This window comes from Haliotis cracherodii, unplaced genomic scaffold (genome assembly GCF_022045235.1).
Source record: "Haliotis cracherodii isolate W230 unplaced genomic scaffold, xgHalCrac1.p SCAF_11, whole genome shotgun sequence".
In the NCBI taxonomy this organism is placed as follows: domain Eukaryota; kingdom Metazoa; phylum Mollusca; class Gastropoda; order Lepetellida; family Haliotidae; genus Haliotis; species Haliotis cracherodii.
The window spans coordinates 36540937-36565247 of NW_027266266.1; the positions used below are offsets into that span (position 1 = coordinate 36540937).

The 24311-nt window shown below is 43.6% G+C and overlaps 3 protein-coding genes across 3 annotated transcripts; all 3 read right to left on the reverse strand.

Moving 5' to 3' along the window:
* Positions 1 to 3593, reverse strand: LOC139455725 (cellular retinoic acid-binding protein 2-like). The gene is made up of 4 exons (XM_071237274.1): positions 3440 to 3593; positions 1877 to 2046; positions 1557 to 1667; positions 1 to 159 (listed from the first exon to the last, which is right to left on the reverse strand). Exons 1-4 carry the CDS (start codon positions 3525 to 3527, stop codon positions 106 to 108), a joined length of 423 nt encoding a protein of 140 aa, XP_071093375.1. The 5' UTR covers positions 3528 to 3593; the 3' UTR covers positions 1 to 105.
* A 1084-nt stretch (positions 3594 to 4677) lies between these two features.
* LOC139455049 (sodium/calcium exchanger regulatory protein 1-like) lies at positions 4678 to 10216 on the reverse strand. The gene is made up of 4 exons (XM_071236630.1): positions 10129 to 10216; positions 7473 to 7610; positions 6516 to 6688; positions 4678 to 4728 (listed from the first exon to the last, which is right to left on the reverse strand). Exons 1-4 carry the CDS (start codon positions 10214 to 10216, stop codon positions 4678 to 4680), a joined length of 450 nt encoding a protein of 149 aa, XP_071092731.1.
* A 4829-nt stretch (positions 10217 to 15045) lies between these two features.
* LOC139455837 (uncharacterized) lies at positions 15046 to 19640 on the reverse strand. The gene is made up of 5 exons (XM_071237384.1): positions 19467 to 19640; positions 17775 to 17961; positions 16555 to 16671; positions 15798 to 15928; positions 15046 to 15354 (listed from the first exon to the last, which is right to left on the reverse strand). The coding sequence occupies exons 1-5, from the start codon at positions 19638 to 19640 to the stop codon at positions 15046 to 15048; spliced, it is 918 nt and encodes a 305-aa protein (XP_071093485.1).
* Between the last annotated feature and the right edge of the window lie 4671 nt (positions 19641 to 24311).

Here is a 24311-nt window from a genome sequence, read left to right on the forward strand (position 1 = left end):
TTAAAACATTCAAATATATTTATTTTACAAGCGCCTGCCTGTCATGTGGTCATGTCCAGTATTGTCTGAATCATCCCACAGCTGCATCCTAGATCTGCTCCCGTGTCACTGGAGGCGCTTGAAGTAGCGTGTACATACCACATCACGCGCGTAAATAGTCTGAAAAGAAACAAGAATCAAGTAGATTTTGTTCATGTGGATTCTCCTTCAAAGTTTCTCACCACGGGAAGTGACCTCTGCCACCTACTCGAGACGCATACGCAACGGCCTATTTCCGTGAACGGACTTCTTCTATAGTGACGTCGTCAGCATGTTTTAATGATTGAAAGAAAATGAAGATTTAGCTTTGAATGACAAATAAATAAATGTAAATACATCCTTTAACACACAGCAACCATATGCAATACCATATCATGGCGGCTATAATTAATATGTAGCGGTAGGGCTGGGACGAGTCCAAAGTTATTACCCGGGTACCCACCCCCCTATTACCCGACCCTACGCGGGTACCCGCTGTAGGTCTCAAGAGGTAGGTACAAACTGATTGGGAAAAGTTTGACCGTAGCTCTGGTAAAATGTGTTTAGATACATGCATGAAACGATCCGATGTATACACAGAAGTTGACTGACGTTTTATTTTTATTCAAACATATAAAAGTCAGAAGGAATGAGTAGTAGTCAGGAAGAACTGCGAACATTTGTGACTTGTAGTGTAAACATAAAGTTTTAGATACTTTTTGTCATTCAACAATATATCACGTGACTAACAGTGGGTCCGGGTTGTCCTGTGGGTACCTGGGTCCTACTCGGGTATGTTTGCCCGTTTCAACCCCAGAACATAAATCGTACACTAGACATGCTGGTAGTTCTGGAAAATAATGTCCTCCTATCAGAGAAAATAGTATATTTTACAAGCGTAGTGAGTGAGTGTCTGGAGTGAGCAGGGTTTACGACACTTACTGTAAAAACATTGTCCAGCCATATCACGCCCAGGGTCACCAGAAAGTGGCGTAACGCACAGTACCCATGTGGGAATCGAACCTGGTGCTACGGTGTGACGAGCCAACGCTATAGCCACTAGACTATCCTCTCGAATTTGGTGTTACGCCGCCCCTCAAGCCGCAGCGTACCCGAGGGACACCAAGGCCCACTCCACAAAGCGATCTTAGCGCTAAGATGATCGTAACTCCCATACTTTAACATAGGCTCACAATAGTCGCAGCGCTAAGATCGCTTTGTGCAAGTGGGCCCGAGCATGGACTCTCATCGTGATATTGCTGGAATGTTGCTAAAAGCGGCGTAAAACCATACTCACTCAGTCTCCGTATCGTGCCCTTGTGGGAAGCGAACCTGGGCTTCGGTGTGATGAGCCAACACTTTTACCCTGCGGGAAAGGTGAGTGAGTATAGTTTTACACCGCTTTTGGCCAAACTCCAGTAATATTGCGACGGAGACACCAGAAATGGGCTCTGTACACATGTGGGGAATCGAACTCCACAATTCGGCATGATGAGCGAACGCTTTAACCACTAGGCTACCCGGAGTGGTATACCTACCATCACCATTTCTCCATCAACAACATCTCGGACGGTTCTCTGCGGTGGCAGTTCCGAGTCTATCGGCGTCGCCACCGTCTCCAGCTTCCCGTCCTTGTAGGAACCTACAACCTATATATTCATATCAGAGTGTTAGTGTCTTTCTTTATTGTTTAACGCTACATATATATTCTAGTTATATAAATGCGGTCTGAAATTCCCCGATTCTTCTAGTCGCCTATTACGACAACATTGGTTGTTGAAGACCTATAATATAACCCGGAATCGTCATCGGTACATTTTACATCATCATCGTCACCATCATCAAAGTTATTCTCTACCTTGTGTTTGACTTTGTTCGTCTCATTCTCGAACTCTTCGTCCAGGATAAAGTTGTCCTCTCTGTCCCAGAATCCAGTCTTGTACACGATGCGGATTTTACCATCTTTCACTTCAAGTTCCTGTTCCGGTTTACCAGCAGCTGCTAGCTTCCTAGCAACTACATTTACCCCTGCAATAAGAGAAAAAGGACACTACAGCCCACACTTGTCGGCAACAAGAGAACACCAATGGTGATTATAAACCAATATAAACATTAGCAGTACAAAAGCATTAACATGTATTGATAATTCTGTCGGGCGCAACTCTGCCCATCACATTCTGTATTCTGTCCAAGAATACCTAAAGGGAAGCAAGCTGGTTACTGGGGATCCCATTCTGCTCCTCATTTCTCACGGGGACACACCCTGGTGTACTGAGGACCTTTTCTGCCCCGTATTTCCCACAGGGACACACCCTGATGTACTGAGGACCTATTCTGACCCGTTTTTCCGAAGGGGACACACCCTGATGTACGGAGGACCTATTCTGACCCGTATTTCCGAAGGGGACACACCCTGGTGTACGGAGGGCCTATTCTGCCCCGTATTTCCCACATGGACAGACCCTGATGTACTGAGGACCTATTCTGACCCGTATTTCCCACAGGGACACACCCAGATGTACTGAGGACCTATTCTGCCCCGTATTTCCCACAGGGACACACCCTGATGTACTGAGGACCTATTCTGCCCCGTATTTCCCACAGGGACACACCCTGATGTACGGAGGACCTATTCTGCCCCGTACTTCCCAAGGGGACACACCCTGATGTACTGAGGACCTATTCTGCCCCGTATTTCCAACAGGGACACACCGTGGTGTACTGAGGACCTTTTCTGCCCCGTATTTCCCACAGGGACACACCCTGATGTACGGAGGACCTATTCTGCTCCGCATTTCCCACGGGGACACACCCTGGTGTACGGAGGACCTATTCTGCCCCGTATTTCCCACAGGGACACACCCTGATGTACTGAGGACCTATTCTGCCCCGTATTTCCCACAGGGACACACCCTGATGTACTGAGGACCTATTCTGCCCCGTATTTCCTACAGGGACACACCCTGGTGTACTGAGGACCTATTCTGCCCCGTATTTCCAACAGGGACACACCCGGATGTACTGAGGACCTATTCTGCCCCGTATTTCCGAAGGGGACACACCCTGATGTACTGAGGACCTATTCTGCCCCGTATTTCCAACAGGGACACACCCTGGTGTACTGAGGACCTATTCTGCCCTGTATTTCCCACAGGGACACACCCGGATGTACTGAGGACCTTTTCTGCCCTGTATTTCCCACAGGGACACACCCTGGTGTAATGAGGACCTCTTCTGCCCCGTATTTCCCACAGGGACACACCCTGGTGTACTGAGGACCTATTCTGCCCCGTATTTCCCACAGGGACACACCCTGGTGTACTGAGGACCTATTCTCACAAGGCCCAGCGGGTTTCTGCCTATTTACCACCCGACACTAGCTGTTGTAGTAATTATTTTGTGCTACAATGTACTGACTCACCCATTTCTTTCAGAAAATCCTCAAAATTTTCACTCCGACACAGTTTCCATTTGCCTCTAAATTTCTGCTGAATTTCGTCCAGTGCCATATCTAGTCAGGAGCAGTAGGCGGCCCAAGGTGACTGGAGAGTCTAGAGATATGTAGTAACTGTAACGCTGTTACATCTGCAGATCGGTCAAGGTACATCAGAAGATGTGATAACGCGATCACCTGCTGCATCAGACAAACCATATAACCTGGTAACCGCATTGTGCAGGAGACACTGACGTAAACTGCTTGGCAAAGGAAAGTATACACCCATGTTTGATGGTGGCTAAAATGAAACAAACGAGAAATGTTGTTTTTTTTATCCTGAGTACGTTATTTGATACGGATATCATAGTTGTGTTTTTGGACCTTCAGTCTGCAGTGTTTCGGCGACTGTTTTCTGCCTAGTAACGGTTTGCTAGGATTTGCGATTTTTTGGCAAATCTAATTTTCTAGTGTATGCTTCTTTGCCCTGCAGTTTATGTTACGAAATGAAATGACAAATCTTTCCACACACATGTATCAAGTTTATTCAATCGAAGTCAGGTGTGGTTCCCATGGCATGACCCCAGATAGGCGTCTAATCCATGTACACTGTTTTCATGCACGAAACAAGCGCCTATATCACTTGTACTCGATCTTTGCGCGCCATCTCCAATGCAACAAGAACTGTAGTATAACCATTTTGTGGTGACGTCATTGCCAGGTCAGTCTCAATGATAGGTACCAATGATAAGAGAGTTCTACACAAAACTACCGAGATCTCATGTAATACGAAAGTCGATAAACATCATGTGTTTTCCTATCCGGTTGTTGTGAAGAGGACAGTTTTAACATTTAAAACATTCGGTTAACGATGTCGGTTACAAATGAAATATCCGGGGATCAAATACTCAATAACACCTGCAAATCTGAAAACACCTAATACAATCTACGGCCATCTGGTGTTGATACTTAATTTTGAGCACGAAGTTACATGATCAGTAAGAATAGTTGACCGCTGGTTTGCTGGAAAATGACCACTGGAAAAGTCATCACGTGATCAAATGGTCAGCTGTAAGCTTCGACTCCTTGTGACCAGACACTACCAACCAAGGCAATCGATAACATGTGGAGGGTACATGCATCAATAGTATATCAGCCCGGCGTTATTTGTCATTCAGTCCCTCACATTTAAGTGCTTCCGGAATGCCTTTGTAAAGACCCGCTGGCTAAACACGCTTGAATATCCTCTTACAGATGATGTCTCCCACGTCTACTGTCTGAAACAATGATACAATGCGAGAACAGCTCAATGTATTATTACAGCGAATAACCTATCCAGCATTATCAGTTGTATTATATTGAGGATATGTGTATTTTCTTGTCAGAAAACATGTTTATTTCCTCGTGTGATCTGACAAAGTTTTTATTTTCATGAGTGGCGCAGTGAGAAATATCATCTATGTCAGGTCACGAGGTGAGATGAAGATGCTCTTTGACAAGAATACTGAAATGCTATTTATAGTATGTATTTCCTAATGTCCTTCCTGATGTTTCTCTGAAAACCATGGTGTCCTTGAGGCAGATTGAAAGTAGTTCCGGCAAAAAGTGATATTACACTGGACATATCGATTTTACATTTTCAGAAAAATACAATATTTACCAGTAAATAATTAAATAAATATGTCGTTGAAAAATGCATAATATATCAGTGTTATAATTTGCAGCAGTAAGCTAAGCTCGATCCCGCTTCGTTAGATTCATGATATATCCCGAACTTTCGGAATCTTTCTTCAAGAAACTCCCAGGCAAAAGAAAGTATACACCCATGTTTGATGGTGGATCAAATGAAACAAACAAGAAATGGTTATCCGATTGAGATGTTTTTGATACTTGATATCAGTACTCTTATTGTCGATTTTCGGCGTATGTTTTCAACCCAGTAAAGTTTTTTTTAACTTTTGGAATTCTTTAGACAAATCCAATTTGCAAGTGTTTATGTCTTTATGCCCGGGCGTTTATCTATTTATCGCATTGATCTCATTTTGACAAATGTCAAAGCAACCGACGATATCTCAAGGGTCGTTGGTGAAAGAACCCGGCATGTTTCTCTAGTTGGTGACAAGTACTTGGTCATATTATAGGAGACAAAGAGGCACGACTGTCACGGAGCAGATACAAAATGGCCTTGATTTCTGCATTTCAATGTGAGTATGTCACTTCGTCGACAAAAATAAATTAGTCTTGTCATAAAATTGATAAAGGTGCGATTTTAAAAAAGTGAATATTTTAGTTAGGAAACATTTATTAACTAAACACATTTCAAAGAGCATAAGACATCTCTACTGAGACCATAGTCCACTGTCCCATTCAGGCTTCGTCATAAGCATGGGTTTATGAATCACTCTCACATAGTGGTGACACCAGTTACTGCCATTAACTTTGGGATGTTGTTTCTTTGGCAGTTGTATTGTAAATATCGATGATCACTGACACCTGTATTGTAAATATCGGTGATCACTGGCAACCGTATTGTAAATATCGATGATCACTGGCAGCTGTATTATAAAGATCGCTGATCGGTAGTAGCTGTATTGTAAATATCGGTGATTGGTGGCAGCTGTATTGTAAATATCGGTGATCGCTGGCAGCTGTATTGTAATATCGGTGATCACTGGCAGCTGTATTGTAAATATCGGTGATCAGTAATAGCTGTTTTGTAAATATCGGTGATCGGTGGCAGCTGAATTGTAAATATCGATGATCACTGGCAGCTGTATTATAAATATCGGTGATCACTGGCAGCTGTATTGTAAATATCGGTGATCGGTGGCAGCTGTATTGTAAATATCGGTGATCACTGGCAGCTGTATTGTGAATATCGGTGATCAGTGACAGCTGTATTGTAAATATCGGTGATCGGTGGCAGCTGTATTGTAAATATAGGTGATCGCTGTCAGCTGTATTGTAAATATCGATGATCGTGCGCCACTTGCCATAAGTAAAATAAACGACTGATTGATTGATACTGTTAACAGCTGCTGGAGATTCTAGCTCACTTACTCACCATGACCATTTCATCCTGGATAAGCTCCCGACAGATACGCTGTGGCTTGAGGTCAGACCCCACTGGCCGTGAGGTCACCACCATCCGCCCGTCGCTGTACACGACCTTCACCTTCACAGGATAAACAAGCAGGAGATGCTTGGATTTTGTATCGAGATGAGATATTGTTTCCGCTACAGCAACAAAACCAGATATTTTTGCCAGGATGAGCCTGACTTTTTCAAAAGAGAAAAACCTTGCAACAATGTAATTTTTGTGGCAGGCATCTTATTTTATTTTCAACAGTAATTGTAAGCATAATTATATTTGCCTCCATACGCATGTCAGGTATGCTACATTTCTAATCAGAAGTGGCTTCTGTTAAAGCCTCTATAACATGTTTATATTAGTTTTATCATCAGTATCTTGTTCACAATATTCATCGGTGTTGAGAGTTTATAGGAGACTTTAAGTGCTTATAGTGTCGATCATTGAGCTTTCACTTCAGTGAATGCGCCTTTTCCAATTAACATGTGATCTAGTGTTTACTTTCACTGACACGAGAAAGCAAATGTAGTACCTTTACAATTGTTATAGCTTACAGTCTCCTATCTTTCCCCAATTCATCTTGTGTCTTGGATTTTTGGTTTACCATAAAGGGAGATAATACAAGTCTGGCGCCAGTGCTGTTTCAGCAGTTGTACATGTCGAATATGTACCTGTTGGAGCCATGTATCACCCGTCTTACACTTCTCAGAAAAAGTTTTTTTTCCGACCGACAATTTTTCGAAATCGTCTTTCCGTGTTTGACTGTCATTAAGTTCGATCACTTAACAAGATGTAGTAACTGATATTTCATTGTACGTTGCATTCGCATGAACGTGAAGGGTCATGTGACCGGATAACGTATCCGTGGGTAGCATCTTCGGCTTTCATCCTGTATTACCTTATGTTTAACTCTGTTGGTCTCTATTTCACATTCCTTTCCCAGGTCAAACACATCGTCCTGGTTCGATAGTCCGGTTTTCGTCGATATCCTTATCTGACCGTCCTTGACCTCAATTACTTGTTCCGGCCTACTGGACTCCGCCATTTTACGGAGCAAGACGTTAACCCCTGAAAGGTTAATATAAGTTTCATTTTCGTTGAAGCAAAATTAAAACGACCGAGAAAGGGCAGCATGTTGTCTATCCTAAAGAGGTCCGACTCTGCATATGTTAAAGAGTGGCTATGCTCCACAGTTTGGTATCCATCTTTAATCTTGGTCTAGACGATGTATTATTGCCATATAAATGATATTGTGTCTTAGTGAACTAGTGAGTAAGTACAGTTTTACGCCGTTTTCGGCAATGTTCCAGCAATATCATGGCGGAAATCGAACCCGGACCTTCGGCGAGACGAGCGAACGCTTTCGCAACTAGGCTACCCCACCGCCACTTTCTGTGTACAAAGGGGCGACATCATCAGACAGATCGATATTCAGTATAAAAGACAGTTTTGACGGGCCTGAATCAAACTTACTATGCCTACGAATTTGCGAGACTAGATCCCTTTAAAACACTCGCATCTCAGAGATCCAAAACCCTAACTATACATTCCAGCTAAATGGCAGCTTAATGGCTGATTCAATCATCAGGCTACACGCTGACTGCTCACTATCATGGCGTGACAACAATATGTAAAGGCTTGAACCCTTCAACGAATGCATGGTATTCGGTCTACAAGAGACAACAAACATGCAATGCAAGTTACGGCGTACGATGTCGCTATGGAGCCATGTTGATTGTTGGTTGGTTTGTTGTTTAGCGCCGCACTCAGCAATATTCCAGCTATATGACGGCGGTCTGTAAATAATCAAATCTGGACCAGACAATCCAGTGATTAATATCATGAGCATCGATCCACGCAATCGGGATCGATGACATGCATCAACCAAGTCAGCGAGCCTGACCACCCGATTCCGTTAGTAAAATTCCTTTGTAAAAGACACACTCTCTGTGTAACAAGGATAGCTGCGAACTTTCTATACAAAATCAAATTGCTAATGTCTGTTCAGCTCTTGCAGGGACCATCAATTGGCTTGACCTCGGTCACCTTTAATGTCTAACTGAGTCGAAAGTGCGAGTCATGGGATATGGAAATCACAAGTGATTATATGTATCACGATGAAACATGTTATTACTGTCAGGGTTAATGCGGAGAGAGTTATGGGCAAATTGTGGACATTCAGTCTGTATGAATACGGAATCAGTAAACACACTGAGCTCATACAAATCTCAGTCACAAGAAAGAGCGGCATATATTCGGAATGACGTCACCACGCGTCTCACAGACAGCTATTGTTGTTTTGGATCTAGAATAATCATGCTTCGAAGACGGCTCACACTGTAAAGTTGTCTGGAGCGTGTGGTTAATCATGGTAATTTTCTATTTATTTTAAAGTTCCAATTTTACTTTCCTTAAAACCATATTAAACTGAACGTGGTGTATCAACAAAATGTCGGGCAAAAGAAAGTATACGCCCATGCTTGATGGTGGCTTACAATGAAACAAACAAGAAATGGTTATTCGATGGTTGATTGGTTGGTAGGTCGTTCAACGCAGCACTCAGCAATATTCCAGCTTTTTGACGGCGGTCTGTAAATAATCGAGTGTGGACCAGACAATCCAGTGATTGACATCATGAACATCGGTCCACGCAATTGGTATAGATGACATGCTTCAACCAAATAGCGAGCCTGACCACCCGATCCAGTTAGTCGCCTCTTACGACAAGCATAGTCGCCTTTTTTGGCAAGCATGGGTTGCTGAAGACCAATTCTACCCCGGACCTTCACGGGTCTGTTCGATGGGGATGTATTTGATACGGGTGTAGAAGAACTTGAGCGTCACATTTTCACAGTAGACAGTAATGAGCAGCGTGAAGCAGGTATTTCCAAGTCTATGCTTTCTCTTGCCCGTCAGTTTGTCCACCAGATTAAGTTGTGTGACCCGTATTGACATTATCTTGCAGGGCCCCGTTTCACAAAGCGATCATAGCCGTAAGATGATCGTAACGCCCAAACTTTAACATAGGTTTGGGATAGTCATAAGCCCATAAATAACTGCTTTGTGGAATGACCCCTCGCGTCATTTCGGACCATGCCAATGCCATATTATTGTTACTGTGTCCAAAAGAGAGAGGAGAGACACACAGAGAGGAGTGGGGGGGGGGGGGGGAGAGAATGGGAGGTAGAGGGATAAAGAGAGAGAGAGACGTCCATTCACGACGCAATATAAGTGCAATAATCGTTAAACCCCATTTCACCTTACCTCAAAATGGTAACACAGATTGAGCATAGTTCGACCTAACTGAATTGTGTTTTTTGATATTGCCAAAACACAGGATAGTATTCGTCACATTAAAAGAAACGAAATTTTACAAATATAAACTAGCCATTCAAAACATCTGCAGGAGAAAATTGGTACAACGAGTTTCTCATTGGCAAAATTTTCGGTTTTAAGGCTAAACTAAGCTGAGATTATTGTTTCGGAAACACACAAGTCTGAACCATCGGCATGTGGATAAGTCGCTTATTACTTCACGTGGTAAATACAGCGGAATTCTATTTTCGTGACAAAATGCTAAACTTACCCATTTCTTTTAGAAATTCGTCAAAGTTTTCGCTTCTATCAAGCTTCCATTTTCCTGCAAACATCGTCTTAATCTCCTCCAGTGCCATGTCACACTAAAATCAGCGACCTGCAGCAGACGACAACGCGGCAGACGACAAGTCCTCAACGATATAGCAAAGAATGGGAAATTGGTTCCCTGAACGTGTGATTTACCACGTGACCGGTGGATCGATATTCCTTCACCAATATAATATTAGTTTCGTGTGAGAATAGATTGTTCCGGTTTATTAAACCCCCCTTCCTCACCTACTCCACCAGCAACTGCTGTTGTGTTTTTGCCTGAAGTAGAATAAGATTTGTTTTTAAGTTTTGAGGCCAAACAGCTGTTGCTCTGCTAGATTTTGTAGTCCGCCCGCAGGTCCACAGCTCCATAGTAATACATTATGACATAAGACGTTATGTCTCCAACTCTCCAGCTCTCTGCGTTTACATGTTTAATGTCCTCACACATTGCTGATCATAGTGACAAAGAGGCTATGGGGCGGTGGGGCAGCCTAGTGGTGTAAAGCGTTACCTCGTCAAGTCGAAGGCCCGGGTTCGTTTCCCACATGGGTTCAATGTGTGAAGTTCATTTCTGGTGTCCCCCGCAGTGATATTGCTTCAATATTGCTAAAAGCGACATAAAGCCATACTCACTCACTCACTCACAAGAAGGTTATATGAGTGGACCACGTAGTACCTCGTCCACAATTCATAGTACCATGTCTTCATAGTACAGTGGTCAGGATGATCTTACTCTAACGGTGGTCGTCAGGATGATCTTACTCTTGACCTTATAAGCCTACTACATGAAGCTGTAGTCTTCGAATTCCCACAAGTGCAAACCAGAGCTCATTACACCCCTGTGGAGGGGGAGAGTGGGAAGCGTGTTTCTAGCTCATGCGGCGACTGCCAAGCGTACATTGCCTGTGGTACTTCATTCATTACGACAACTCTTGACTACCATTTACAGTAAATGATGACAAAGTTTGACAACAGACTGAATCAGAAGTGAGTGAGTTTTGTTTTACACCGTTTGGAGAGGAGAAGTGGGGTTTAACGTCGTGATCAACTTATTGGAGTTGCAGATTTTCAATTTGTGTGGCTGTTTGTACTAGTTCGGATACCACGCCGCAGTTTAACACGGGTATCACATTGAGACACAAATACTTCGATCGGGACAGTCCTTGTTTTATCTGCGACATGTTTAGCTCCACATAGCAACAAGTACCTTCTCTGAACGTCTTTTGGTATGACGCGGCCAGGGGATCGGACCACCGACCTTCAGCTCGCTTTGTCTATACACTAGACCAAGGAGGCAGTCTTGTTCTGTTTGGAACACTATTTCAAATAACGGCCTGGGTGAAGCTATGAAACCCAATAGCAGGGAGCGGGTACATATCAGTGGTCCTCATCGGATCACTGTAGTCCCGAACGGGACCAGTTTGTTTGGTTGGTTGTTGCACTTAACAGTATTCCAGCCACATGACGACAGTCTTAGATAATTGAGTCTGGACCAGACAACCCAGTGATTGATATCATGAGCATGATCCACGCAGTTTCAATACGATGACATGCAGCGAACCTGACCACCTGATCCCGTTAGTCGCCTCTTACGACAAGCATAGTTGCCTCTTATGACAAGAATGGGTTGCTGAACACCTATTACAAACCGAATCTTCACGGGTCCTCATCAACCACTAATCAAACAGCCACGTCACACTCGCTCCACGCTTGGGACCTGTCCTCAAAGCAATCCCCACGCGTCTTTCCAAAGAGTGGCGTTTTCTTAAAAAAAAACATGATTTTAGAGGAAATGTGAGATCTGATTATGCTTATCAATCAGTTAATGCTTTACAAATCGCCAATCGAACCTACCATCTGGGCAACCAGGAGAACTAGCCCGCAGTTCGAGGAAGGGTCTGTTGTCGTCTCATTCTCCATGTTGACTCCGGCATCCTAAGCTTATGCAGCAGGTGACTAAATGGATAATTGCTTGTTATCGTACCCTAACGAAATGGATGGCCAGGATCGGTCACTTTGTGGATTGCTTGTTATCGTACCCTAACGAAATGGATGGCCAGGATCGGTCACTTTGTGGATTGCTTGTTATCGTACCCTAACGAAATGGATGGCCAGGATCGGTCACTTTGTGGATTGCTTGTTATCGTACCCTAACGAAATGGATGGCCAGGATCGGTCACTTTGTGGATTGCTTGTTATCGTACCCTAACGAAATGGATGGCCAGGATCGGTCACTTTGTGGATTGCTTGCCGTCTCTAGTCCTTGTCAATTATCGCCTTAATCATTCTTGGTTTCCAATTGTCGATGTCGGCATTTGCGCTTGTGCAATTACAATCTCACGTAAACGAGTTTTTCAAGTCTTGATATATATATAATCCTGTTACGAACAAGGCCAATTATTGATTTCCCAAGTCTGTTGAGAAATTTGCGTCGCGTAGTTTCTGGCCAATATACCTCCCTGTTTACAAATAACATGAATGTTGTTAGACAAAAACACACTTTTTTATTTATTAAAAGCATTGAAAATGGGCACTTTCTTGAAATGTACATTATTGTGGATGTTTTTAGAGCCCTGTATATAATGTCCCGGACAAATTCCTGTGGCAAAACTGTGAATCTGAATCTGAATATTACTACATCTAGGATATACTGAGTGAGTAGGTGAGTGAGTTGTTTTTAACGCCGCTTTTAACAGTATTCCAGTTACGTCACGGCGTGAATGATGTGTCGAATAGGTTTGATGTACATATTGCCTGGAACCAGTTTTGAATATAGATATATTTAACTCGAAATGACATGACACTGCAATTGTGCTGCAGGGCAAAAGAAAGTATACACTTTGGGCAGATATACATAAAAACAGCTTTTCATCCCCAACACTTTGCTCAAGCAAGACATGGGCAATTTCGTAGGAAAATAACGTTTAAACCCAGTTATGTTTACCATTACAATCAAGTTGTTTTAATAATTTAAAGCATCAGGATGGCGATACGATTCCGTTTTGAATATTGTTAATCAATATTTAAGTACTCTAATTGGGCTAGCTACAAAGAAAGGAATACGACCAGTCTCACCCAGAACAGCCTTATTAGAGGGGTACTTTCCAACACCGAGGAATTTTTTGAAATATAATGTATGAAACCTTTTCTATTACATCAAAATACATGTATGTAACTCCCCAAATGTCCGCGCCATACAATAAAATTGGTGAATACCCCACTCAGACACAGTATACCGACTCCATGCGAAACACTGGAAGCTAGGGGCCAAATGCATCACCATCAAATAACTATTTCGTGTTCGTTTTATTTCAGCTTCCATCAAAGGGTGAGGTTATTGTATCTGAAGCATAACTTATTTTGTCCTCCCCGCGAACACCCACCCATCCGAGGATATGAAATGGTGGGCTCCTTACAGCAAAGCTATTCACTAAACTTCTTACATTCAAAACTTGCAGGGAACCAATTCTAACCCAGATTCCCCTCCAGGTGAACACATATGAAGACCAGGGGCGCCTACATTAGATGACCGTGACTGCAAAGTTTTGTGAGAAAAGGCATCTAAAAAGTCTACAGAGGGTATAGGGCTATGTCGCATTCTACCAAGCCCTGTACCCGTGGAGATCCGGTGGAGAATTGGTTTCAGCTACCCATGCTTGTCGTAGGTAGCGACTAACAGGATCGGGTGGTCAGGCTCGCTGACTGGTTGAAACATGTAATCGTATCCCAGTTGCCTGGTTTGTCTGTTCCATACATGAGTATTTACAGATCACCGGTATACAGATGCAATATTTAGAAAATTGTTAAAATCACAAGGAACGAGCCACGCCGTCAATTTCATCATCTTCCCGAAGCTATGTATTAAAATTACTATAAACGTCGCCGAAAACAAACAAACAAACGAACAAAACAAGCCCTGCCTATATGTTTAATGTTCACTGGCCGACAACCTCAATTCTATGGAATCCTATAAAGGACGTTGTCGCATTGTTGCATCGTCGCGCTTTGGTTGACTTTGAGATTTTTTGCTTGTTTTTGTCATGGTGAAATCACGACGATGTCCTTTCCTGAATTCCATATAATTCCCCACTGTATTGGTTGCCAGAGATGGAATAGCGAACTTGCTGGTGGTTCTTAAATTACATTAGTCAGGAGCTTTAAGTTACTAAAGGGTCGTTGTATGCGTATTTTGACACACGAGCGAACATGCTGACAAAGCAAGAACCATAATCAGGACCAATCTTGGATTCGAACCCACGATCATAGGTTCCCGGCACGGCGCAGGGACGCACCTCCCCGAGACAAGGGCGTTAACATTTGTTACAAGCTTGTAACACCAGTAAATGAAGCGGTGTAGCTAGCATCTGACAATAATACTGAATTCTATATGTTCTCATGAAGCATGTTTCCAACTTTGAACATGAGTTACATTTGACTGATTTGCGAAGGGAATGTATGTACAGTTCTAACATGTGGAGAAAAATATAGCCTGGGTCATGATCATAGAATTGTTCATACATTTAGTTAGATTTACTTTGATTCCCATTAAAATAAGATCTTCAACTCCGGTGACACACCTTTCTGCGTTAAGATCTTACAGCGATTCCAATGGTGTTTTTGTTTACATCCGGAACTGGTCGTTTAACTTCGTTCTCCAGATAGAGAAATCAGAAAAGCTGGTCCGAATGCTTCCCTCACTGGAACCAACAGTTTAGAAGGCTCGACGTTGATGGGCTGACGAGAACATTCCCCTTACTGGACCTCCTATGGAAGGGCTGACAGATGTTTACACAGAGAGGTATCGTATCAGACTAAAAGATTCTGGAAGTTTAGTAATATTATGCAACAATTCACGGTGGTCCTTTCGTAAAGTTTAGTCGTTTATCAATTCCCTGAAGGCGTCCATTAGCATGTCATAACGAAGACTTTTGTACATAGTGACATTTGAATCTTCCAAACCCCAGTCTAATTTCAAAAGAGACCGTGATTTCCCCGAAAGCTCTACTATTGCGCGTGCCTTTTCGCTCGCTGTGACTGCTTCCGGGTGCGCAATAGCAACCATAAGGGCGAAGTCACACATTCGTATATTTATGTATCCTGGACTTGTCATCCTCTCCAGGAGTATTTGTTTAATGAAGTTAGCCTTCACCGTTTTCACTTTCAGTTGCTCTTTCACCCATTCCTGTAACATAACAAATGTTATTATGTCTTTGTGGCGAGAGACCAATCATTTAGGGGTAGGTGGAGGAGGGGAGAGAGAAGAGGGATGGGTTGTTGTTTTTGTTAATGTTTTCCAGAATAAAATGGATAAACATGTCAACAGCTTATACGAAAAAAAGAAACTGTGTCACATGGATGAGAACAGATGTTTCCTGTTTCGAGCTGATGGTCGACAACGTGTGTACAGACGTGTGTCCAGGAGAGTTCAGGCTACACTAGTGCTAGTAGTAGTAGTAGTAGTAGTAGTAGCAGTAGTAGTAGTTGTAATAATATTAATAGCAGAAGACGTAGTGTAGTACTGGTGATAGTAGAAGTAATAGTATAAGGCATGGTAGTGCGTCTAAGAAAGGATTAAAGAAACATGTGTAGAGTTATATACAGCAGAGTTAGACGTTTGTTGTGTACCTTAGTAAATTCCGTCATATCGCAAACGTCACGTGACAGAATGTGGATATTCTTCATATTGCTGAGGCAAAGGTCATCTGCTTCCGGGTCCAGACTAAAGTTGAACTCCTTCAGAACATGTTCGCCAAGACCTCGAGTTCCAAACAAATAATAATAATAATGATAATAATAATCATCATCATCATCATCATCACACATGACATGATCTCAAGTGTGTCTCTTTCCTATATACAAACATTTTACCGTCATCACTGCATCCCCATCTTTACATCACGTGCATGGCGTCAGTCTCATCAATTCTTTACTTGTTTTACTTACTTTCATCTGTTGCGCTTTTAGCATACACGAGTTCAGCGCTTTTTTACGAATGCTAATAGGATTACTATTAGTTATCATTATTCCAATTATTAAAGATAGAGACGTATATGTAAGTAATGTTACAGAGCACGGGTACTGACTGAGAAACCAAGGGACATCGGGAGCGACTCACCCCAGACCACCAATAGTGTTTCGGAAAGGTTGGTTGGTTGGTTGGTTGGTTGGCTCGTTGTTTAACGCCGCACTCAGCAATATTCCAGCTACATGACGGCGGTTTGTAAATAATCGAGTCTGGACCAGACAAGCCAGTGATTGATATCATGAGCATCGATCCACGCAATTGGGATCGATGACATGCATCAACCAAGTCAGCGAGTTTTCGAAAGGAACGTTGGAAGATTATATATTGACTTCAATTACATAAAAAACAATACAATACCATCTATATTTCCCCCCATGATGTACACATCATTTATGCTGCCAGCAAAGTCTGGGTCCAAGTTGATCGCCAACGCAACATTTGTCAGTGAGCCCAGTGTCACCAGAGAGATTTCACCTGTGAATAGAAGCAGACGTGGTATCGGTCATAATTCAGTTTAGTAAGGATGAATTTTAACTCTTGAACATTTCAACTGAAGCATGGGGGTGGGAGGATACTTGAACAGAGATGAAATAGAGTCATGATTGACGGAATGGTAGCATCCCGGCCTCAGTTGGGGAATTTACTGTTAATGTGAAGTTACACTTCATAACGTGGGCATCGGACTACGGAGCAAGCTCAGCAGCTACCGGGACTCTATGTTAAAAAGTAGGAGTTTGGTTCAACACAGGCTGTATGTCAGGCCCGAGTGATGTAAGTTTTAGACGTTTACAAAGCGCGGGCATAGCACTGATGGACCAACAAACATAATCAGGGGGAATCTGGGATTCGAACACACGGACACAGGTTTCTGTAGCACCTCATGGCCACAACTCTACACAGCAAACTGCGACCCCTCAGGAGACGGGCACCCGTGCACCTTCAAAGTTAAGCATGTTACGACACCCGTAGCGCTGTATGATTTTTGTAAGGTTATGTACACGCCCAAGCCAACCAATGAAGCAAATAAGTTTTGTCTAAAAGTTGTTATTTGTTGAGTTTGCACACCAAAAGAGGGAATAGCTGGAACATACATCTGGTTCGCTTGTCACTTACGAGATGATCAAGCACTCTGGAAAACAAGAAAGTACTCGGGGGAAAAACGACGATCATGTACTGGGAAAAACGACGACCAAGTATTCTGGATAACGTCAAGAAAGAACACGGAATACACGACGATCATGTACTGGGAAAAACGACCACCAAGTATTCCGGATAACGATAAGAAAACAATCTGGAAAAACGACAAAGCACCTTGAAAATCGATTTGCGATCTAACAGTATGGTGAACGAACTGGATTGTTATTTCAGCCAGTTGGTCATTACTGAGCGATTTCGACAAATCACATATACATTGTATTAGATGTACCTGTCTTAGATGTACTTCACTTGTTGGCCTGGCGACAGGGCGCGAATTCAAACCTAACGTTAGCACAGTGTTCGAAGCCGTTGTTGGTTTCCCCTGCTGTCACAAAAATGCAATATTCCTAATAACGGTGTCACTCACTCACTCAACTTACCAGGGTGTTGTTTGGCCATTTTTGTCAACGCTACAACTGCGTTTTCATGTTGAAAGACGTCAGTGTCGACGGTATCCTCCCAATCGATGTTGCCAAGACCATCGACGCCATGAACCCTGAACCGATCAGGTTTCAAATCTGGGGCCAGCCCATGAAGGGCTCTGTCGCTCCCGCAGTAGATAGGTACCTTGGTAAATAAACGGCACGTGTTCACTTCAACGCTTGTGACAGATAACAGTGGTCGAAATATATGTCAGGTCATTAATAATATAAGTTAATAATATAAAATTGCATGGGATTTAGAGTGGTCCTATAAATAACCAAATTGATCTCGGCTTTTGTTTCTGAAATGTATTTGTTAATAGGCTCGACGGTAAGAAACACCACTGTCCTTATAAAAATAATATGTGAACAACATTTGTGAAATTTAGTGTGGGTGGTTATTTGTATTTCTCCTTAAATGCAGACGACGAAACAGTTTGTATATGTTGGTTTCCCTCCAAAAATGTCTTCGGTGGATTTGTTTCATCCTGCAAGCAAGTCTGTTTTCTTTATTATCATCCATTCAACAGCCATCACCAAACACGTGTCAACAGCCATCACCAAACACGTGTCAACAGCCATCACCAAACACGTGTCAACAGCCATCACCAAACACGTATCAACAGCCATCACCAAACACGTGTCAACAGCCATCACCAGTCACCCAGAACGTGGATCACGAAACCTCTTTAACTGGTTCCCTCTCAGTGTTATCTCCCTTTGTTTCCTGTATAGGCAGTGTAGTAAGCTGGGTGACTGTCTTTACGAAACAATCGACGGGATGCAGTTTTTCATCACCCACATCCGGAAATAGTTGAACCAATATACATATATCAGGTTTATATATTTGTCAAATGCACGTGACTAGACTAGTTAATTTCACTCGAAAAAGACCAATTCTAATCTCGTCCCTCAAACCGGCAGCCAGTTTCAGGTTTATACATTTGTCAAATGCACGTGACTAGACTAGTTAATTTCACTCGAAAAAGACCAATTCTAATCACGTCCCTCAAGCCGGCAGCCAGTTTCAAAACCACAATTAAACATCATCTATATTACTTTGAGCTGGTAATAATAAATTCGTTACATGCGTATGAAGCGGTATTTTACAATCATTCAGCGTTACAACATCGACTTCGAAAGGCCAATCAGCTCGTGAGACACACGCTAGTGTATTGGTTGAGGGGTGGACATGCACTAGCAGGTAATAACAACCCCCTATTGTTTGTCTGTTGTTTAACGCCGCACTCGGCAATATTCAAGCCATGTAACGGCGACATGGAAATAATCGAGTCTGGACAAGACAAGCGAGGTTGACCATCCGATCTCGTTAGTCGCCTCTAACGACAAGCACGGGTTGCTGACACCTATTCTAACCCGGATGTCCACGTTATAAATATATTTAATATTAATTCGCTGTACTGTTCCGTTCCCTCGCTTAACTACCCGTTCCCTTGTGATAACTTTCGCGTTTGCTAAGACATTATTACAATAGAATACTGGACAATAGCTAAGGGAATGCAAATTTATTGTGAGGGAACTATAGTATAGTTTTACCATGGCAGAAAGAGGCTTCCGTAAAAAGCTTAGGTTACTAGGGACCAATTTTATCCCACAATCTCCACAAGGTATCTCCCATCTGTGACGCACCTGTTTTCCACAAAGGTTTACGACTCGAGCTGCGTTTCGACAACTGTTTTCCAGACTAGTGTTTCCCCACGTACACGTTATAGCGAGGACCTCAATGTTTGGGGAGGAGAAGGCATACATGATGGCCACAGCATCATCCACTCCTATGTCGGCGTCTATGATAACCTTGCGCATGCTCACCTAACTACGTCACTGAAACAAAAAGAAGAAGAATATAATGATTTTGTGTTGCAATTAATCGTTAACAAATACAAATGCTGATCTGCGTACCCGAAGTCAATTAAAAATGAAAATTTGGGAATTGCCATAGGTGCACCTACACCCACGATTTGTCCTTTTCATAGAGCAAAAATGCACCTCGACAAATTGATGCTTGATGCTAGGCATGCATCGACACTGTGCTTGATCGCAAGTAATTGGCGTATTCCGAGGCACCACGAAGGCTTGCACAGTCACGTTACAGACAGAGGCCAATATACCTGGTGGCTGAAAAGTTGTGTGCCTCATTGCGAAGGATGTGACAATTTTATGTAAAACTACAAAACTTTCCATGCCCTCAGTCTGCAATTGAACAAAAAACACAAGCAGGCACAGCATATTTGATCATATGTGTGCAGGCATCAAAGTGACACGGTATCCTGTGTGGGTGAAAATGGACAAGATTGGCTATCGCGCTGTCTCTATTCCCAACTGACACCAACAGCCATCCATGAGGACATGGCGTCGACATTAAGGGATAATGTGCCTTCCTGTGCCACTGAAGTGAGCAGCAGAAACATTAGAGGATGATGGTCCTACCTGTGCCATTGTAGTGAGCTAAAGAAACATTAAAGGATGATGGTCCTTCCTGTGCCATTGAAGTGAGCAACAGAAACATTAGAGGATGATGGTCCTTCCTGTGCCATTGAAGTGAGCAACAGAAACATTAGGGGATGATGGTCCTTCCTGTGCCACTGTAGTGAGCAACAGAAACATTAGAGGATGATGGTCCTTCCTGTGCCATTGAAGTGAGCAACAGAAACATTAGGGGATGATGGTCCTTCCTTTGTCACTGAAGTGAGCAGAGGAAACATTAGAAGATGATGGTCCTTCCTGTGCCATTGAAGTGAGCAACAGAAACATTAGGGGATGATGGTCCTTCCTGTGCCATTGAAGTGAGCAACAGAAACATTAGAAGATGATGGTCCTTCCTGCGCCATTGAAGTGAGCAACAGAAACATTAGAGGATGATTGTCCTTCCTGTGCCACTGAAGTGAGCAGCAGAAACATTAGAGGATGATGGTCCTTCCTGTGCCACTGTAGTGAGCAGCAGAAACATTAGGGGATGATGGTCCTTCCTACGCCACTGAAGTGAGCAGCAGAAACATTAGGGGATGATGGTCCTTCCTGTGTCATTGAAGTGAGCAGAAGAAACATTAGAGGATGATGGTCCTTCCTGTGCCACTGTAGTGAGCAGCAGAAACATTAGAGGACGATGGTCCTTCCTGTGCCACTGTAGTGAGCAGCAGAAACATTAGAGGATGATGGTCCTTCCTGTGCCACTGAAGTGAGCAGCAGAAACATTAGGGGATGATGGTCCTTCCTGTGCCACTGTAGTGAGCAGCAGAAACATTAGAGGATGATGGTCCTTCCTGTGCCACTGTAGTGAGCAGCAGAAACATTAGAGGATGATGGTCCTTCCTGTGCCATAGAAGTGAGCAGCAGAAACATTAGAGGATGATGGTCCTTCCTGTGTCACTGAAGTGAGCAGCAGAAACATTAGAGGATGATGGTCCTTCCTGTGCCACTGTAGTGAGCAGCAGAAACATTAGGGGATGATGGTCCTTCCTACGCCACTGAAGTGAGCAGCAGAAACATTAGGGGATGATGGTCCTTCCTGTGTCATTGAAGTGAGCAGAAGAAACATTAAAGGATGATGGTCCTTCCTGTGCCACTGAAGTGAGCAGAGGAAACATTAGGGGATGATGGTCCTTCCTTTGCCACTGAAGTGAGCAGCAGAAACATTAGAGGATGATGGTCCTTCCTGTGCCACTGAAGTGAGCAGCAGAAACATTAGAAGATGATGGTCCTTCCTGTGCCATTGAAGTGAGCAACAGAAACATTAGGGGATGATGGTCCTTCCTTTGTCACTGAAGTGAGCAGAGGAAACATTAGAAGATGATGGTCCTTCCTGTGCCATTGAAGTGAGCAACAGAAACATTAGGGGATGATGGTCCTTCCTGTGCCATTGAAGTGAGCAGCAGAAACATTAGAAGATGATGGTCCTTCCTGCGCCATTGAAGTGAGCAACAGAAACATTAGAGGATGATTGTCCTTCCTGTGCCACTGAAGTGAGCAACAGAAACATTAGAGGATGATGGTCCTTCCTGTGCCACTGTAGTGAGCAGCAGAAACATTAGGGGATGATGGTCCTTCCTACGCCACTGAAGTGAGCAGCAGAAACATTAGGGGATGATGGTCCTTCCTGTGTCATTGAAGTGAGCAGAAGAAACATTAAAGGATGATGGTCCTTCCTGTGCCACTGAAGTGAGCAGAGGAAACATTAGGGGATGATGGTCCTTCCTTTGCCACTGAAGTGAGCAGCAGAAACATTAGAGGATGATGGTCCTTCCTGTGCCACTGTAGTGAGCAGCAGAAACATTAGAGGATGATGGTCCTTCCTGTGCCACTGTAGTGAGCAGCAGAAACATTAGAGGATGATGGTCCTTCCTGTGCCACTGTAGTGAGCAGCAGAAACATTAGAGGACGATGGTCCTTCCTGTGCCACTGTAGTGAGCAGCAGAAACATTAGAGGATGATGGTCCTTCCTGTGCCACTGAAGTGAGCAGCAGAAACATTAGGGGATGATGGTCCTTCCTGTGCCACTGTAGTGAGCAGCAGAAACATTAGAGGATGATGGTCCTTCCTGTGCCACTGTAGTGAGCAGCAGAAACATTAGAGGATGATGGTCCTTCCTGTGCCATAGAAGTGAGCAGCAGAAACATTAGAGGATGATGGTCCTTCCTGTGTCACTGAAGTGAGCAGCAGAAACATTAGAGGATGATGGTCCTTCCTGTGCCACTGTAGTGAGCAGCAGAAACATTAGGGGATGATGGTCCTTCCTACGCCACTGAAGTGAGCAGAGGAAACATTAGAAGATGATGGTCCTTCCTGTGCCACTGAAGTGAGCAGCAGAAACATTAGGGGATGATGGTCCTTCCTTTGTCACTGAAGTGAGCAGCAGAAACATTAGGGGATGATGGTTCTTCCTGTGTCACTGTAGTGAGCAGCAGAAACATTAGGGGATGATGGTCCTTCCTGTGCCACTGAAGTGAGCAGCAGAAACATTAGGGGATGATGGTTCTTCCTGTGTCACTGAAGTGAGCAGCAGAAACATTAGGGTATGATGGTCCTTCCTGTGCCACTGAAGTGAGCAGAGGAAACATTAGGGGATGATGGTTCTTCCTGTGGCACTGTAGTGAGCAGCAGAAACATTAGAGGATGATGGTCCTTCCTGTGCCACTGAAGTGAGCAGAGGAAACATTAGGGGATGATGGTCCTTCCTGTGCCACTGAAGTGAGCAGCAGAAACATTAAGGGATGATGGTCCTTCCTTTGTCACTGAAGTGAGCAGAGGAAACATTAGAAGATGATGGTCCTTCCTGTGCCACTGAAGTGAGCAGCAGAAACATTAGGGGATGATGGTCCTTCCTTTGTCACTGAAGTGAGCAGAGGAAACATTAGAAGATGATGGTCCTTCCTGTGCCACTGAAGTGAGCAGCAGAAACATTAGGGGATGATGGTCCTACCTGTGCCATTGTAGTGAGCAGCAGAAACATTAGGAGATGATGGTCCTACCTGTGCAACTGAAGTGAGCAGCGGAAACATTAGCGGATGATGGTCCTTCCTGTGCCATTGACGCAGTCCATCAACGCAGTCCATCATAGGCTCGGAACTTTTCAGCCACCCCTCGTAGTAGAGCAATCTTGTTGAACGTACCTTCGTAAGGTGTAGCCATATAAAATGTCCCTTCTCGTTGTAGGGAAACGTCAAAGATAAAGGCTGAACTTATATATACACCTGATATATCATAAATAGACCCCATGCATAGACAACATGTCACGCTAAACAAAATGTCAAAAACTAGGTTCGATCCTTGGCCGCGTCACACCAAACAACGTTCAACTGTAATACTTGTTGATACCCTCCCTGGTGCTCGGCATCAGAGGGATAAAACAAGGACCGGTCGGTTTGGAAACGATATACTGTCTGAGTGAGGTATTTTAGTGATATCTTAGTAAACTGGCACTATCAAACTGGCATAAGGTACTGGACAATTATTATCGGCTGCTGTGTCTGCGGGCTGTGCCAAGGCTTATGGCCCTTTGTTTCACAGTGTACAATAGTGAGTGAGTGAGTGAGTATGGTTATACGCCGCTTTTAGCAATATTCCAGCAATATCACGGCGGGGGACACCAGAAATGGGCTTCACACATTGTACCCATGTCGGGAATCGAACCCGGGTCTTCGGCGTGACGAGCGAACGCTTTAACCATTAGGCTACCCGACCGCCCCAAGTGTACAATACAATATTAACGTACGTCGTAGTTGATACTTGCTGTATAATTGTAGCAGTAGACTATAGAGGCTGTCACGAGTGCGTAGCTTATTTCAATCAGCCAAATAGGTCAAGCGCGTGAAATTTATAGGTAGTACTAGTTCCAGTTATCAGGTGATGTGATGACTTCAACCGTGTGTCAACCAAATGCGGGTGAGTATTGGTTTACGCGACATTTAGCTATATTCCAGCATAGTGACGCATTGTGTAGACTATACCTCCTTGACTAAATCACAGGTGCGGTGTTGA